The 18,502-nt window shown below is 40.5% G+C and overlaps 1 protein-coding gene across 5 annotated transcripts in view; it reads left to right on the plus strand.

Annotated features, from left to right (window-relative positions):
- Window positions 1-18,502, plus strand: part of MIER3 (MIER family member 3) — a 188,134-nt gene that overhangs the window by 152,290 nt on the left and 17,342 nt on the right. For 3 of the 5 annotated variants that reach the window (XR_005530546.1, XM_039244528.1, XM_039244529.1), the window contains exons 1-5: window positions 1,843-1,857; window positions 3,306-3,330; window positions 6,256-6,401; window positions 15,579-15,713; window positions 17,958-18,078. Coding sequence is in view for 4 of the 5 variants with exons in the window: in XM_039244528.1 (XP_039100459.1) it covers window positions 1,849-1,857; window positions 3,306-3,330; window positions 6,256-6,401; window positions 15,579-15,713; window positions 17,958-18,078 (436 nt within the window). In the remaining variant the exon portion in view is untranslated. Of the gene's footprint in view, window positions 1-1,842; window positions 1,858-3,305; window positions 3,331-6,255; window positions 6,402-15,578; window positions 15,714-17,957; window positions 18,079-18,502 lie in introns of those variants that run through there. The other 2 variants (XM_039244530.1, XM_039244531.1) reach the window with 1 other exon arrangement.

Here is an 18,502-nt window from a genome sequence, read left to right on the forward strand (position 1 = left end):
GGGCGCCTGAGTGGCTCAGTCAGTTAAGCATCCAACTTCTGCTTGGGTCATGATCTCAAGGTTGGTGAGTTCGAGCCTCACCTCGGCCTCTGTGCCTTCAGCTAGCTCAGAGCCTGAAGCCTGTTTCAGATTCTGTGTCTCCCTCTCTCTCTGACCCTTCCCTGCTCACACTGTCTCTCTCTCTCTCTTATAAATAAATAAAACAAACAAAAAAAAAGATGCCTTGGCACAAATGTTGAAAGTAACCCTTTCCTCTCCTATACGTAACCCAATCTTCGGAGGCATCCTCTGTGTGTTCTCTTGGAGGGGAGAATCAAACGTAATCCCACGATAAAAGCAAACCTGTTATGTTTGGACTAAAAGCATGGAAAGTTTCAGAATTCAAAAAAGGCTTTCAATTTCTGAGCAGAACCACAGCTCTGTCATTTAATATTACGTGTTTTAGCAACAACTGGGAGCTCCACATTTGAGATCACTCTCCTCTGCAAGTCTCTGTAGGGGTCCTCCCCCATACATTGGATTGTATTTGCATCTGACTTAACCATGATGTGCCAAACTTTTCTCTTCCACATTTTTAATCTTTCTTTATCATATGTAGTGTTATTTGTGGCTTTCTGCTTCAAGACAATGGTGTGCCAAGGCAACTTGGCATGATGGCTTTAACTTGCAGGATTTACCTCTGTGGGCTATCCATGAATTGTTAGTGAATATTTCTGTGTGCTTTGCTTAAAGTTGTTCAGGTGGATATAAACCTGCCAGGAGTTAGATTTACTTCTTCCAATGAAATGGCCATAAGGCACGTGTAAGAGTATGGTGTGTCTGTTAAGCCTTGTCCTCCCTTCTCCACCCATCCACTTGCCTACAGGACTAGTTTTCTTTTTGACCGGAAGCAAATGTTTGGCTTTCTGGGACGGAGGTAGAGTTTTTGAGACCCAACTCCAAGCCTTCGGTTATACTATTTTTGCTTTTTTCACTGGTCTATCAAGTGTGTGCCCTGGACTGTTTGGTGACTCACAACCTCTAAGATGTAATTTTTTGGGGGTACGTGCACAGTTTAGATTTTATGAGTGTCTTCTCTGAATTGTGCAAGCCTACTCCTCATTCTTTGCCTTGTTGATCTTTTGCCTGTTCTTCTGTTATTGTCACTGCCTTCCAAAGCTTGTTTAGCGAACGATCACTTCCATCGTCCACTCCACGAGCCAGTGCATGCTGGCCCCCAGCTCCCATTCCTCGGGTCTCTTCCGGGAAACCGCAAGGTGCCCAGTCGCTGCCCCCCATTCCGGACTGACCCTGCGGTCCATCAGTCACTTCTCCCATTTCCCGCGGCTTTCTCGTGTCCATCAGTCTACTCCAGCGATCACCTTCTTTCTTTTCACTTAGGGAAGTCTGTAGAGTTGTCCCTCCTCGTCTCCTGCCCGCCTCCCCCCACGTCCTACCGGACTAGAGTGTGGGTGGGTCGGACGATTCTCCGTCGCCCCGGCCGGCACTTCGGCCTCGACTGCCCGGACGTAGGTCTGTCCCACGCCCGAGTTTCCATCCGCCCCCCACTTGCCTACAATTCGGCAGGAACTTTACTCGGGCCGAGAGGGGAGGGCGGGTGAGCGCGGGTGTGCAGCGGCCGGTGTGCAGCTAGCTCAGGGTGCGGCGCTGGGGCGCCGGGCGGGGTGGGCGTGCGAGCGGGCCGGGGGCGTCGCGGGCCGCCCTGCCCTATAAGGGACCGAGCCGCCTCCGCCGCCGGGCGGGTGCCTGGCGGACCGCGGCGGCGGCGGCGGCGGCGGCTGCGATTGGCTCAGGCGCCCCATCCGGGGACTGGGCTCGGCGCTGCTCGTTCGCCCTAAAGGTACCAATATGGCGGAGGTGAGCGGGGAAACCGGGCAGGAGCGGCCGGGCTAGAGCGGGCGCCCGGCGGCCCCCCGCGGCCCCGGAGTCGGCCTGGGGGATCTGGGGCCCTTCCCGCGGCCCAGCGTGGGGGCGGCGCGGCGGTGCGGGGGCCACGGGGCTGCAGCGGGCCGTGGCGGGGCCGGCCGGGGGGCGGGAGCGGGCGCGGGAGCCGTCTCCCTCCGGGACTAGGCCGCGGTGGCTCCGGCCCCGACCCGGCCGGGCGACGGGGCTGGGCGGGAGGTGGCGACCGGCGGCAGCGAGCCCTGGCCTGGGGACAGCGCCGGGCCGTGCCCCCCGGGGAGCTGACGCGGGCCGCCGGAGCCTCGGCGCCGCTTTCTAGGGCCGGGGTGGGTGGAAACCGGCCGAGCCCCCCCCATCCGCGGCCGGATTGCAAAGCGGGGAGCGGGCTGCGCCACTGTCCTGCGGGAGGAGTGCTCTGTGCCCCCGGCTCAGCGGGTCCGGGCTGCGGCGCCAAGGAGCCTCACGCTCCACTTTGCTCCGAGCTCGGAGGCAAGCGGGATGCGCGGCCGCGGGGCTTCGCGGGAGGCGAGCGGGACTCCTCGCCCCGCAGCCTTCGAGGTGCGGGAGCCCCTGGGTGTGAAGGTGGCTACCCAAGTGCCTCGACGTTTTTTTTTCCGGGGGCTGTAGGTAGCCCCACTTTCTCCTGGCCTGGAGGAGGGAGGCAGAGCGAGCAAAGCTGCCCTGGTCATATCCCCCGGGACTGGTGAGCTGGGGGGAGGGGGTAGCGCAGCAGGAGCCCCTTAGGCTGGAGCTCGATGGAGCGAGGGGCTCGCTGGAAGGCCTAGGGAGGGACTGGAACACCCTGGAGGGAACTATCATCTCCGGGGCTGAGGGGCTGCGTCTCCAGTTTTGGGAGAGAGAATGGGGGGCTTGCGCTTTGGTTTAGGGGCGAGTGTCCAGTTTCGAGCTGGCCTACGCTCAGGTTAGAGGACACCTTCGGAATTGGGGCTCCTGGGCCCCAGGGGGTGACTAGGTGCTCGAAGGGCGATTCCCATCCAGGAAACAGTATTGCTTTGCGAGGTGTTGTTTGGTTCCGTGGGGAGCCAGGTGGGATTTGGGGTACTCCCGAGATGCCGGAGACGGGGCTGCGAGGCATCGGCTCTGGGTTTTGCTTCTTCGCTTTGTGACTTGCTGAGCTCAAGGACGGCTTGGAGGCTTGGAGTTGCCTGTTGGACTCTGGGCTTCGTCCCGGGTCTGCAAGTTTGCACACTGGGGACTCCGGGAGGAAGGCAAGGCAGCCAAGAGGGGCCCGAAAGGGGCTGGGAGCGATTGGAGCGAAGCTACGTCTTGTACTTTTGGCAGCTGCGGAGGAGCGCTGGGCTCCGCCTCCTCTGCGCCCTGTTGCCGGCGCTGCCTCTGCCCCGGCTGCGCGATCTAACCTCACATTTTCTTCTCTCTCCTAGGCTTCTTTTGGAAGTTCGAGCCCAGGTTTGTCCTATTTTCTTACGTCTTCAGTGGGTCCCAAAGGGTAATGGGGCGCTTAGAGATCTATTGCTAAAGATTTTCCCACAAAAATTTGTCCTGCGAGTTTTTCATCACTTTGATAATTGAGTTTTTCGAGGAAGGAACTGTTACACTTTTCTTTTTTTCCTTTGCATGTTGAAAAAATACCTTGTTACAGAGCTGCTAACAAACAGGTGTTCTTTTTAAGTACTATATCTTTAATTCTCACATGTCTTTTTTTCTCCAAGCCTGAAACAGTTAATCTCAAATCGACTTTCCACTGACTTTTGCAGTTTACTGTAGATATTAATTTTCTCTTATAAATTTTTCATAATTGAGATGTCTGTGGGTTGTACTAAAATTGGAACATGAGAGTTAGGTAAAGCTACTTTAAAAGAAACCTAGAATTTCCAAGTTTGACACAGTTTTAATACAGAATTTTTGAGGTGAGAGGACCCTAGATCATCCAGGACAGTAGTCAACCTTTTTGGAATCAGAAACTCCTGTGAGGACATGACGACAACAAGGGACTGTCTCCAGAAGTATGCACATATGCATAATTGCATACACTTCGGGGCTTTTGGAACCCCTGAATCCCATCATGGAGAGGACAGCTTTGTTTAATTTCTTACCCTCTTTCCAGCCCCATTTTGGCTGCATCTTTCCCCTTAATAGTCTCCAGGACTACTCTAACCCTCTTATTTTACACTTAAGAAGACTTTTAAATAACTCTTCTGAGAGTCACCTAGTTAATAGAGCCTGGAAAAGCTCCGAAATCTTCCCTTAAGGACATGTTGCCTTAGAGTGAAGAGCCCATTTCCTTGTGTATTATTTTGTACAATATTTAGTTGTCTTCTAAGGTCTCACTTGATTATCATTGAAAGTGTCATAATTAGCCACCAAGTAGAAGAAATTTGTGGTTGTTTTTAAAATAGCTATCTACGTTTTTACATTTAAAAATTGTTTTAAAAAGTTTTTCTGATTTTGAGACAAGCATTTCTTTGTCATAACTGATTTCAGGAAGGGAATATTTATATACATGATGCCAAACATCTGGATGATAATGGAATTTTTCCATTTTGCATCACTGTCTGTTTTTAAGAAGTTGGAATCTAAATAGCAAGAAGATAGTGTAGTTTTGATGTTTAAACAGACTTTTATAAATTGTTTTTAATCATTTAGTCAATTTTAAAGACGATTTTAGAGCTTAGAGGAGACTCTTCAGGTCATCTAAGCCAACACTATCCATTTTACAAATAAAAGACTGGACCTTGGCCCAGGAAGTTGAAATAACTTGCCTGAGGTCCTCAGCAAGCCAGGGACTAAGCCAGGGGTAGACCCTCAAGCCCTTTGCTTTCTGGCCTTTATTGAATACCTTCCACTTTATGAGGGAAGAGTGCTGTGACAAGTGATAATGGGGCTTAACAAAAGAGAACAGAGCTGTGCCCTGAAAGAAGTGGAAAAGTTACTATCTACTTCATCCCTGACCCTTTGTATACTATGGAGGTTTCCAGGAATTCTCAAAATAGAAAATTCATAATACTGGATGTTTTGCTTTTGAGCTCTTTAACAAATATTCATCTTTCTCCCTAAAATTAAATTCTGTACTTAAAATCTGTACTTCAACAGGTTTTAAAATGCACATATATCTTTTAACATTAAAAACATTATAATGTAAGCTACCTAAAGAATTAAGTTCCATAGAAATTGTGTTATTTTTAGCACTGATCATTAGAGTTCTCCAAACTCAGAATCAAAATCATTGAATTATGTCTGTGGTTTTTTTTTTTTTTTAATCGTGAAAAATCTTTGGTATAGGTCACTGTTTTGGTAATGATCTCACACAGTCCTTAAATGTTTGAAATTTAAAATATTAAATAGCTTGACTAAAAACGGACCAGACTTTTTATGTTGAATGTGCTTCCTTCCACTTCTCTTTTCCTCTACCCCAAGATTCTGATACTTCTTCCCTGCTCTGAGAGTCTCTGGTCTAATTGAAATAGATACGGGAGTAAAATGGAGAAAATTCCAGTTTTCATAAATTTGATTTCATTCTTTTGGGATTATAGATCTTCTTCATTTCTCAACTTGGTTTTCAGAGTATCCTCTTGACTTCATATTTGCCATTAAAGAGCATTACAGTTTTATAAACAAGTACGAATTGGCCAAAACAGCTTGCAACTGGGTGCATCTCCCAGAAACTTTGAGATGTGATTTTCTATATTTCCTTCACAGGATCTTAAAAACTAATTAGTTTATGAATAGTCTAAAGAAAAGCATGCTCTTACAGTTTAATGCTTGTCTGTTTAATGCTGGGGAGCTTGAAATATAGTTATGGATATGAAAGTGGCACAGTACTCTTAGAGACTGATTTGCTATATAGCTGCTTCACAAAAACTTTTATTTGTTCTAGGAACCAGATTTCTATTGCTCCTATTGTTTTGTACCTTTGAGGGTTATAAGTTGGGTAAAATATATATTCTCCTTGCCGGAAGTGTTGAGTTTTAGTGTATAACAGCTTTCTTGTGAAATCTTACATTTATAATCCTTCTAACATTTTTCTGTTGGTTTTAGACAGATGTATTAAACTAATTGATAAACACATTCAACTTCTCTTAGATCATTTTTTAAGGACTGCTCCATTTAAATCACTTTGCTACTATTATAAGTTATGTTCTCATGGACTAGACTTCTTATTAAAGTGTTTTAAAATTACTCTGCCTTGTTGTTTTGCTGATTTAGATATCTTTTCAGAGCTCTATGGTCTTTATAACCTGTTAAGTGTATAGTAAATGCATTTAATAAAGCTCACATATAAACATTAAAAGGAACTGGCAGAAGAACACAAATTATTTTCTTTTGTAAGTAAAGTTGTGAATGTGTAAAGTGATGCGGTTTGTTTCATTCCAGTTGGGTCTTTGTCTTCTGAGGATCATGATTTTGACCCCACTGCTGAGATGTTGGTCCATGACTATGATGATGAAAGAACTCTTGAGGAAGAGGAAATGATGGATGAGGGTAAAAACTTCAGTTCTGAAATTGAAGACTTAGAAAAGGTAAAGGATTTTACTTTCATATGCTAATAACATTCTTAGAGTAACGATTTTGAAACTGTATTAGAAGTTATTTTACAGTCTATTTGAAATGAAAATAGGGTCAGCATCTTTGTTTTTGACCTAATTTTTAAAGATTATCACTGATTTTCTCATTATTTTGAGGGAAAGTCTAATAAATGAGTAAATTCTCATTTAATTTTTCAAACTTATTTTATATCTCTTAATCTAATTTTTCAGTTCTTGAAGCATAGTAAAGTCTGTACATCTGGTCACCTCACAGATGAGAATATTGGGATATAGAGAACTGTCGAGCTCTAAACTTGGTTCTGAGACCTAGTCCAGCCCAGTGCATTATACCACACTATTCTATGGAGGGTCACACTCAAGTTTAACTAAATACTACAGTAGATACAGGGAAAGTACTGTAAGAACATTGAAAGATAAAAAGTTTTACTCTATTTTTAAATATAATAATGTCCTATTTTCTACCCCTTAGTCATCTTTTTAAAAGTTGGCAAGAGTAAATGTAGTTTATAACCTTTTAAATCCCAAATCACTATAAATTAAACTGAACTGAATTTTAAACACATATTTATACCCAGACTACAGAGAGAGAGGTCTCCATAGGGGTCACTTGAAAAAAGTAGGATTATACTTACCTAAAAATTAACTTAATAATTCTGATCAGACCAGAATAACAAAAGTTTTCAGAAATAATATTGAATAATAATAATCCTTTGAATTTTCATGCTTCTTTTTCTTGAATAAGACAAGACACATTCTTACCTAATCTCTTCTGCTGTCTTTGTGAGACAGAGATGAGCTCTTATTGCATTTCTCCCTTTGCATTAATATACAGGAAACTGAAGGCAGTCTTCAGGGTTTAGACCCCAGGCTTATCTGGTGGACCTGTACATTTCTAAACATGTTCATTTACTTGGCAGATTAATCCAACATAATTGTTATTAGATTTCATTATTTAAAAGATAAAAACCCCACCAACTTACAGCCAAACAGATATGGGGATATAAAGATAAAATCGTTGGGAAATATTTAAGAAGAAAAGTCTTGCATATTGCTCCTTTTCAGGGTGATAATAAAATGTTACCAATTGATAAGAAAAGATGCCCAGAAGTCTTGAGCTCTGCCTTGGCTGTTTGCAGGCAGTTCCTTCCTACCTCTTATGAATGGCTAGCCTCAAATAACAGAATTATAATTCAACTACTATTATCATTAAGTCAGGACTGTGGTAGGCTCTGGGAATACAAAAATGAGCAATTCGACAATGTCCCTGAACTCTAGCAGCTTATAGTTTAATCTGGAGTGACAAGGGGAACAAAGAATTTTAATATGATATGCTAAGAACTATGAAGGTAGAAGGGTGCCTGGGTGGCTCATTCAGTTAAGCATCCAACTCTTGATTTCCACTTAGGTCATGATCTTGCAGTTTGTGAGTTTGAGCCCCATGTCAGGCTCTGGCTGACTGTACAGAGCCTGCATGGGATTCTATGTCTCCTTCTCTCTCTGCCTCTGCCCTGCTCAGACGCTCACTCTCTCTCAAAAATAAGTAAATAAACATTAAAAAAAACAAAACAAAACTAAAAAGGTAGTATGTGGTGAGAGCTGTGGGAAAATGTATATAGTAAACGGTGTTTATCCTAACATGAAAGTTGATGGAATGTTCCTTAGCATAGACAGTTCTCTGTTGTACAGTTTTAAGTGAAGTCACCACTGTGAACCTGTGGCAGAAGTTTCAGGTCATCTCATAATGCGTCTTCCTTGGCTATGTGTTGTTAAACATGGGAAGATGGCATAGTTAATACCATGACATAGGAAAATAGTATAAATGAATTGGATTTCATTTTATTTTATTTATTTTATTTTTTTAAAATATTTTTTATTTATTTCTGGGAGAGAGAGAGATAGCGTGAGCAGGGAAGGGTCAGAGAGAGAGGGAGACACAGACTCTGAAATAGGCTCCAGGCTCTGAGCTGGCAGTCAGCACAGAGCCCGACACGGGGCTCGAACCCATGAACCGCGAGATCATGACCTAAGCAAAAGTCGGACGCTTAACCGACTAAGCCACCCAGGTGCCCCTGGATTTCATTTTAGATGTGCAAATAGTCATCTTATCAGTAAAACAGTAAGAATTTAAAATTTCATTTAATGTGTTAACTCAGTTACTACTTCAGTGTGAGTAATCTGGTAGAGATTTTTATGGGCTTGCAAGATTTTGTTGTTTAGATTTGTAGATTTTACTCTTCTAGAGACTGTAGTAATAGCTGCTTTGATCTGTGTTTGGGTTTTAAAAGGACATTGGGGAGGATATGGAGAAATAATGAGCAGCAGAATTATGGAGCTATTCACAGAAATACTTAGTACTTTTCCTATGATTTTCCTTTTGTTTAATAAACACTGATAATTAATTTTTTGCGTTGTAATGATATCTATCACTGAATTTATAAATTGAGAAAAATTATAGGTCTTTAGGTATTTCAACTTTCTACTTGGACAGTTTAGCTTCTTGGTATTTTATCACATTCTTAGAAATTGGGACAGAAAGATAAAGGTTATCTTTATTTTTTTATTAAAATTTTTTTTAATGTTTATTTTTGAGAGAGAGAGAGACAGAGCACAAGTTGGGGAGGGGCACAGAGAGAGAGACAGAATTCAAAGCAGACTCCAGGCTCTGAGCTGTCAGCACTGAGCCCCACGCAGAGCTCGAACCCACAAACCACAATATGATGACCCGGGCCGAAGTCAGACGCTTAGCCGACTGAGCCACTGAAGTGCCGTGATACACATGATCTTTAAACAGATTCAAGTGAAGACCAAAGAACTATCTCCATCTAGAAGCCTAGTTTTCTCTCATTGAACACTGGATAAGAAGAGCTATTTCTAAAAGTGACTGACTGCCCAATTTCTCTGAACTATAATTCTTATGGGTAGTAAAACTTAACTATGTAGATGTGATATCTCTTTTTTATTGATTTTTTAAAAACTTTTTATGTTTTTTATTTATTTCTGAGAGAGAGAGAGAGAGACAGCATGAACAGGGGAGGCTCAGAGAGAAAGGGAGATTCAGAATCTGAAACAGGCTCCAGGCTCTGAGCTGTCAGCACAGAGCCCGACATGGGACTCGAACCCATGAACTGTGAGATCATGACCTGAGCCGAAGTCGGACGCTTAACCAACTGAGCCACCCAGGCGGCCCTATTGATGTTTAATGAAACTTGAAAATGAATGAAAGAAACAGTAGATAGAGATATCACTGTAAAGAGTAAAAATTATTTTTAGAAGAAATTAAAAATTTTTTATATATCATTGTATTCTGTTAATTTTTTATTATTGGAATATTGGTTTAGGTATTAGTACATGTTCAAGTTCTTAGGGGCTTGATGTTAATGTTTGTTTTTAAAAATTACAATAAGGAGTGCCTGGGTGGCTCAGTCAAGTTAAGTGTCCAGCTCTGGAATTTGGCTCAGGTTGTGACCTCATGGTTTGTGAGTTCAAGCCCCACATCAGGCTCCACATTGACAACATGGAGCCTGCTTGGAATTCTTTCTCTCCCCCTTTCTCTACCCTTCCCCAGCTCTAGCTTGCACTCTCTCTCAAATAAACTTTAAAAAATACATAAAAATTACAGTAAATTTTTATTCTCCTAGTAAACAAATTTGATAGTTTGTAGACTATAAATATGGCCTATATTTAAGTGTTTATAAATTTTTAGTTACATTCGATATTATGGAAAATAAGAGGTAAAAAACACTTTTTGTAGTAGCACTTTGGAATACAGAATATATTATGTGACTAGATTTATGTCATTAAACATATAAAATAAGGTTTACATCACATCTTTCTATATTTTAATTTATTCATGTTATTTTTCCTAAGTTTTTTTTTTTTTTTTTTTAATATTTTATTTATTTCTAGGAGAGAGAGAGAGAGCGTGAGCAGGGGAGGGTCAGAGAGAGAGGGAGTCACAGACTGAAATAGGCTCCAGACTCTGAGCTGGCAGTCAGCACAGAGCCCGACGTGGGGCTCGAACCCACGAACCGCGAGATCATGACCTAAGTGAAAGTCGGACGCCTAACCGACTAAGCCACCCAGGCTCCCCAACTAAGGTTTTAATTTAATAGTTTAGAGCCATCACTTTTAGAAAAGTTCTTTACATTAATATGTAAGTTTCCCCCTTGATATTCATTGCGAAGTGAGAAACTGAAGTTTGGTATAGACCTTTTCTGTTTTGTGTGTGTGTGTGTGTGTGTTTTTAAATTAAGCATTTAAAAAAGCTATATGTATACTGCATGCTTTATGATATCAGACTGGTGTTATATGAAAAGTGATCTACACTTCACTTGACCATCTCTTTTGACCAATCTAGCAGCACCGTGAGGTGGATTGGATGAATTATTAGCATTATTTCCTTGATTAAGAGGCCTTGTTGATTGTGAAATATACCATAGATTTAGAAATTGTATAGATGGGGGCAGGGAGGAATAGTACTATGGGAAATCTGTATGTTGATAATGGGGTGCATCCTCATTTCTTGTATGTGAGGTTATATATCATAGGATCAGGGGAATTATAAAGAAATGGAGGTCAGGGATTTTAGGTGATTTGTCTATGGTAATGACAGTCCTCTCTGCCTCTTAATTTTATGTTCTTTCTGATATAAAACCTTTGAGTTAGGAAATAGTTCATTTATAAGTATGACTAGACTCCATGTGCTCCTTAAAATTTAAAAGGGTCAACAAAATATCCAAAAAAAAAAAAAAAAAAGAGAAAAATCCTCCTACCCGGGATAAGGTGTTAGATCAAACTTCTAAGCTGTTGATAGGCCCTAATAGAAAGCTCATTTGTCAAGTGCTTCAGAGGTTAGATTCACTTTTTCTGGTTTTGCTGTAAAAGTTTTAGTGCCATTCTTTAACTGTATTCGTGAAGTTTCCACCAAGATACTCACCGTCTTCCTCAACAGATGATCATACTTGTTCTTTTTAGAGAAAGTAGAGTTTTCATGAATGATTACCTGGAATCTCCTGTTTGCCCCACACATATGAATTAAACTTTTATACTCATTCTTCTTTCTTTACTGTTGCCAGAGCATATGCCACATCCCAGGCTAACTCTTAATTTTATCCCTCATTCCCTGAGTCTATTCTTCCCACTTATTATTATTTTTTTATTTCAGCAAAGCAAATCCTACTCATATGTTTCCTACGTTTGGAAGAAAAATTTTTAATGTTTTATTAGAAATCTTTTTCATTTCTTTTTTTTTTTTTGAGAGAGTGAGTGAACCTGTGTGAGGGAGGGACAGAGAGAAAGAGAGAAGGAGGGAGAGAGAGAATCCCTAGCATCTCCAAGCAGTCTGCACAGAGCCTGATACAGGTTTTGATCTTATGTTGAGACCATGACTTGAGCCGAATTCAAGTTGGATGCTTAACAGACTGAGCTACCCAGGCACCCTGGAAGAAATTCTTTTTAACCTGTGTTGTCGTTAATTAGTGATTTTCTTTTTATAGTGCATGTACTTTTCCTTCTCTGTTTAGTCTTCAACTTTTTTTCTCCCAGTAGGCTGTAGGGTCACCAATAATTGCTATTGACAGGTACTGAGAATTCATGTCTGTCTCTATCTCAGTTGATTTCTTTTTGATATTTGACCTAAGTGACTGTCTCTGGTCTCTCCATACTCGCTTCTTTAACTTACATAATTATGCTTTCTTCTAATTCTGGTCTCTGGTATCTCCCTCTGTTGTCTTTGTGGGCTTTTCTTCCTTAATCCACGTTTTAATTGATGGCATTCCCCAGGCTTCTAGCTTTTGTCTTCTCACTCTGGATACCTTTTCTGGATGATCTCATTCAGACCACTTCTTCCATTTTTGCCTTGAATTATCATTTACCATCCCCCCCTCCACCCTTAAGTTCAGTTGTCTGATGTTTCTGTCTCATAATGGTACTCTAAGTATTTAGCCTTTTTAGACCAGAAACCGGGCAGTCCATGTAGACTTTGCTGTCACTTTCATTCAGTTTATCACGTAGGTCAAGAAACAGCTTCTTTTTTCTTAATTTCACTCAGATAATTCCCTTTCCTAGTTGAGGCTCTCATTCTGTATTCCCGCTAGAATGTTATTTTCAAAATGCATAGTGTGTTTAAAATTTTCTGGACGTATCCCATTGTCTATATGGTAATATATCTGAAAGTTCTTCTAATAAAGTGTATATTCCTTTCTCTTTTCTGTCTAGCCTCTCAACTTCTGTGGCTTTAAATATCACCTAGATGCTAATGAATGCCAGATTTATATCTTTAGCCCAGCCTGATCCTCTGAGTACCAGGTTCCTGGCCAACTTGACTCTTCTGCTTAGATGTTTCATAGTCCTCTCAAATTTAAGTCGTGTCTTCTGCAGAACTCTTTAATTTTTTCCTTTACAAACCTTTCCTTTAGTCCTTTGTATCTCAGTAAAAGTAGTTGCTCAACTAGAAATCTGGGGAGTTGTCCTTCTCTCCCCCTTCCACTCTAACATCCAGGAACTCATTTGATTCCACTTCGGAATGTATATCTTTTTACTTCTTTCCATGTCCATATCACTACCTTAATCCAGCCATGAGGCTCTTTGGTGGTCTTCCTGCTTTTCTGTTACCTCTCCATCTCCTCAAACCTTTAGGTAGCTGCCAAGCATTGAAGAATTGAAGAAGAAATAAATTCATGGTACTCCCTACCTACCTTTTTCTTTTTCTAAGTCTCCATTTACTGCCCATTGTCCTGGGAGTAAAGGACACTGTCTTCCTTTTGGCCCCGTGAAAGTAGACTCTCTACATTATTCTGTAATTTAGGACCCTGTTTATTTCATTTGCATTCATTACAGTTGGCATTTCTATATTTGTGTATTATCATTATCTCTGCCCCCCCCCCCCACACACACACACTTTGCCCTGACTGTAAGCTGTAGAAGGGCAAGGACTGTTTTCATACCAGCACTTGGCACAGTGGCCTACTGGCACACAGTAACTGTTCATTCAGTGTTCCTTATGATACGTCACGAGTCTCTGGTTAGTATACAGCTCTCATCTCTCAAATGCCTCTTCATCTTTCAAGACTTAGCTCACTCTTTCAGCCCTATGTGGTATCTCCCTAACCTCATGCATGCCGTTACTCCTAGAGTGTAGTTCTTCCCTTCTCTGTACTCACCTGTGCATAGTACTAAAGTCATTGAGAGCAGAGGTTTTTCTATAAATTTCATTTATCTGTGCATAGCTAGTAGCCTCTGCACAGTACTTAGATTGCAGTAAATGCTGTACTGATGGAAAAGTGGACTGTCAGTGTATGACGAGTGAAAATTGACATTTCCTTGGGTCACAGAGAGAATCTGAAACTATGAGGTTTTGGAGAAATACTGTTGACAGGTGGTTTGCAAAGTGTAACCCAGTCTCCTTTTAGAACTAATATGAGTCAAAGAGAATAGGCTGCATGGAGCCTCCAATGAGAAGGCTAGAGAGACTCTAAATCTGGTTCTGGGCACATTTGAGGGGTTCTGTTCATTGATTCGGGAGAAGAATAATTCACGAGGTTTCCCCATGGCATGGGTGAACTTCTGTCCATCCTGACCATCCAACTCAATTTGTGCTGACTCCATGCTACCAAAGCAGCTTTTTAACTGATTTCAATCCCAAGCTGAAAGGATTTCATGAGTGACATGATTGGTCTGGTCACTGCAAAAGGCACATGTCTCCTACAGCAAATTTACAAAGTAGCGTTCTGTCCTAAACCTTATTCCACTTTCATTTCACATAAATCTGTTTTAATCAGGCACAGTGAAAAATAAAAGTTGTAGACCTCTAAAGGTGAAGGTCACATTTCTTGGGCACCACCCCCACCCCGAGCCTGAATTCCCTGTGGGGGTTTCTAGAAATCATCACTGGCTTCTCTCAGCTCACTTTGTGATCAGCTGAGGGTATATTTTACATACTCTGCTTTAGTGTTTCATGCTTTTTATATCATGAGTTAGGAATTTTGACTTAAAGGGAGAATAAAACCCATAAGCAAGTTTAGTGAATCTCTTAATAGATGGGCATAAACATCTTTACAATATTGAACAAATTAACTAGTCTGTAGATACATTGTTTTGTATTTGTATACTTAAATAATTATAAATAGTTCTATATACTTTAGTAGTTGAATTAAGATAATGTTTTAAAAGGAAATACACTCCTTATTTTTGGATGGATTAGTTGGGGGAAGAGGATGGCGATATGTAGCACAGCATAGGTATTCATTACACAGGAAGCATTGCAGCCGAAGTGTGTAGTTTTATCAAAGCAGTGCTGCCAGTAAGTGAACTGGTACTAGAATTTGAACCCAGTACTAAGCTTCCTGTTTTGTCACCTGTAAAATAATGGTAATGATACAAACTTCAGTAGATGCTTATGGAAGAAAAACCTAAAACAACTGTACCAGAATATAGATATGGTAGTAGTAACATCAAAGGATAATTTTGAACAGTAATATATAAATATTGTTGGTATTAGTGAATGCTCAGCAGTGGTTTCCCTTCAGGTATCATCTAATTAACATGAAGAATAAACCAAGTGGTCAACTGTTAATTGCAAAGAAACAAGCTAAAAATTACATGAAGTTATTGATTGATTAATTGTAAATGCTTTCAAGGTAAATCATTATACCAATGTGAATGCTAAAGAAAAAGTCACTAAAACAAATATTTGAGGAATTTTGTAAAGAGTAAGATGATAGGGGTCCCTGTGTGGCTCAGTCGGTTAAGCATCCGACCTCATGTTCTCATGATTCGTGGGTTTGAGCCCTGCATAGGGCTCTGTGCTGACAGCTCAGAACCTGGATCCTTCTTTGAAGTGTCTGTCTCTCTCTCTACCTATCCTGCTTACACTCTTTCTATCTCTTAAAAATAAATAAACATTAAAAAAATAGTGATATGATGCTGGAAAATAAAAATGAAGATGTTAATTGTTAAGGCTTTTGTTAATATGTTAATAATAGCTCTTAAGTCTTTAAGCCTATTTTCTAGCAGTAGTACATAAAGAGAAACTAAAACTTGGCTTTGATTTGATACTGCTGTTTGGTTAATGTGTTTTATGAACATTAAGTTTATCTGTACTTCTGTATTGTAATATTTACTGAGTTTATGTTTGTTCCCTGGCTTGACTAGGAAGGAAACATGCCTCTAGAAGATTTACTGGCATTCTATGGCTATGAACCTACAATTCCAGCAGTTGCAAATTCTAGTGCAAATAGCTCTCCAAGTGAACTTGCTGATGAACTACCAGACATGACACTAGACAAAGTAAGTACAGGCATTTAAAAGAAAAATTCAAGATCCATTACCATTGGCTGTTTTTTATTAGTTTCCTTTTAATTGAAAGCATTTTATAATTCTGAAATGTAAACTTATTGACCCATTGCTTGTATCATTTTGGTGACCCAATTTAAGTATTGTTTGGCTTTGATCACACTACTTTAAAAATACTAATAGCTTCCTGCTACTTTGTATGTTTGAGTGTTCTCCCCTAAGTTTTTTCTTTCCTCTGCTGACATATTGTGTCTAAACTTAGATTTTGCCCTAACTTCTTTTGATCCTCTGAAAGCTTGAATGCATTGATTAATAAATCCCTTAGAAGCCTTCAAACCAAGCTGATTTAGATGTGGAGTGGTTAGAGGGAAGTTCTGTTTTGTTGGGCTCTGTGAGTGACAGCAGCCACAGCAGCCAAGGCTGTGGTGATATATCTATAACATTGTTGGTTGTGGGGAAGGCATAGTTCCTGCTGAGGAAAGTTCACACAGCCATGGTCTCTGCTAACTTTCTTTGGTCTCTGGAAAGCTTTCTTTGCCTTTCAGATGTCAGGCAGGGAGAGGAATCCACGTCTTGGAACCTCTTCCTGTGAGTTTTGTTGTTCCCCATTTTCAGTCAATTGTGATACTACTGAACCACACCTCAATGAGCACAGTCACTTAGTGAATATTGAGTGCCTACTATGTACCAGGCACAAGGATAACTATATACTTAAATAAAAGTTAATTCAAACTTGTTAGTTTTATTTATTTATTTTTATTGTTTTATTTTTTTCTTAAATAGTTTATTGTCAAGTTGGTTTCCATATAACACCCAGTGCTCATCCCCACAAGTGCCCTCCTCCATGCCCATCTCTCTCCTCCCCCCTCACCCCCATCAGTCCTCAGTTTGTTCTCAGCATTCAAGAGTCTCTCATGGTTTGCCTCCCTCCCTCTCTCCAACTGTTTTTCCCCTTCTTCTCCCCCATGGTCCTCAGTTAAGTTCCTCCTAATCCACTTATATGTGCAAATATGGTATGTGTCTTTCTCTGCCTGACTTATTTCGCTCAGCATAACACCCTCAAGGTCCATCCATGTTGCTACGCATGGCCAGATTTCATTCTTTCTCATTGCCATGTAGTATTCCATAGTATAAATAAACCACATCTTCTTGATCCATTCGTCCGTTGATGGACACTTAGGCTCTTTCCATGTTTTAGCTATTGTGGAGAGTGCTGCTATGAACATTGGGGTACATGTGCACCTATGAATCAGCAATCCTATATCCCTTGGGTAAATTCCTAGCAGTGCTACTGCTGGGTCATAGGGGAGTTCTATTGTTAATTTTTTTTGAGGAACTTCCATACTGTTTTCCAGAGGAGCTGCACCAGTTTTACATTCCCACCAACAGTGTCAGAGGGTGCCTGTTTCTCCACATCCTCGCCAGTGTCTATAGTCTCCTGATTTGTTCATTTTAGCCACTCTGGCCGGCGTGAGGTCGTATCTCAGTGTATAAACCTGTTAGTTTTAAAATGATATTACTAGTCAGAGCTTTTCATTAGTTAGATTTTTTAAGTTATTGGAAGAGAAGAGTTTGGAGAAGTTTCTGGTTTGTTTTATTTATGTTGGTAGAAAGTTTAATTATTAAAAAAATTTTTTTAACGTATGTTTATTCTTGAGAGAGAGAGCGTGCATGCCTATACGCGCACGCAGTTTGGGGAGGGCCTCCAGGCTCTGAGCTGTCGGCACAGAGCTCACACTCATGAACCGTGATATCATGACCTGAGCCTAAGTCAGAAGCTTAACTGACTGAGCCACCCAGACACCCCAAATTTAATTATTAATCACTTAAGATTATAAATCACGTAATAATTAATCACTTAAGATTATTTTTGTTGTAAAGTCACTAAAAATTAGCCTGAAGCTTCAGATAAGCTTTCTGCTTATCCTTAAATTAAGCAAGATTGTTTCTTAAAAGAGTGTATATATGTAATTAAATATTAAGTGCCATCATAAATTCATGAAGTAAATTAATTGTAAGAATATTTCAGATTTATTTCTCTCAAGACTAAGGGGGCTTCAACAAATTTTTTCTTGTATCATAATATAGTAATATGTTTATGAATAATACTAAAAACACTTTCTTAAATTGATGAGCTGTGATAATTTTTTTATTCTTTAAAATAATTTTTTTAACTCTTAAACATTTTTTATGAGATGTAATAATTTCTAACTCTAGCACTGCATTCCTATTCTTTAGGAGGAAATCGCAAAAGACCTATTGTCCGGTGACGATGAGGAAACTCAGTCTTCTGCAGATGACCTGACACCATCTGTGACTTCCCATGAAACTTCCGATTTCTTCCCTAGGCCTTTACGATGTAAGAAATCCAATCATTACTGATTAATAGTAGCACTGATACTCTATCTAGCTCAAGTACACTTTATGGCATTCAGTAGTTAGAATATTTTAAGTGTTTTCTTTAATTGAAACGCAGTCCTTTAATAATCCAAATAAGAGTATAACTTTTTTATTGGGATAAAGGGAAACTAATATGTCCTTTAAAAACCTAAAATATTTGTTTAGTTTTGCAAGGCTGTATATTTTCTTTTCCAAGATTCCTCTGTTGCTATGGCAACCAGTTCTTTGGCCATGAAATTTCATGGACGTTTTTTGGAATTCTTTTAAAAGGCTCTTCTGGTTTTGAGAAATATCAGATGCTCAAAAAGTATTTTTTATTTTTAGTGATTTATTTAATTCTTTTTTTTTCTTTTTAGTTCTTGGCGTTATCTCTTAATGTATAT

The sequence above is a fragment of the Hyaena hyaena genome, unplaced genomic scaffold (genome assembly GCF_003009895.1).
Source record: "Hyaena hyaena isolate Hyena2069 unplaced genomic scaffold, ASM300989v1 scaffold_241, whole genome shotgun sequence".
Lineage (NCBI taxonomy): Eukaryota > Metazoa > Chordata > Mammalia > Carnivora > Hyaenidae > Hyaena > Hyaena hyaena.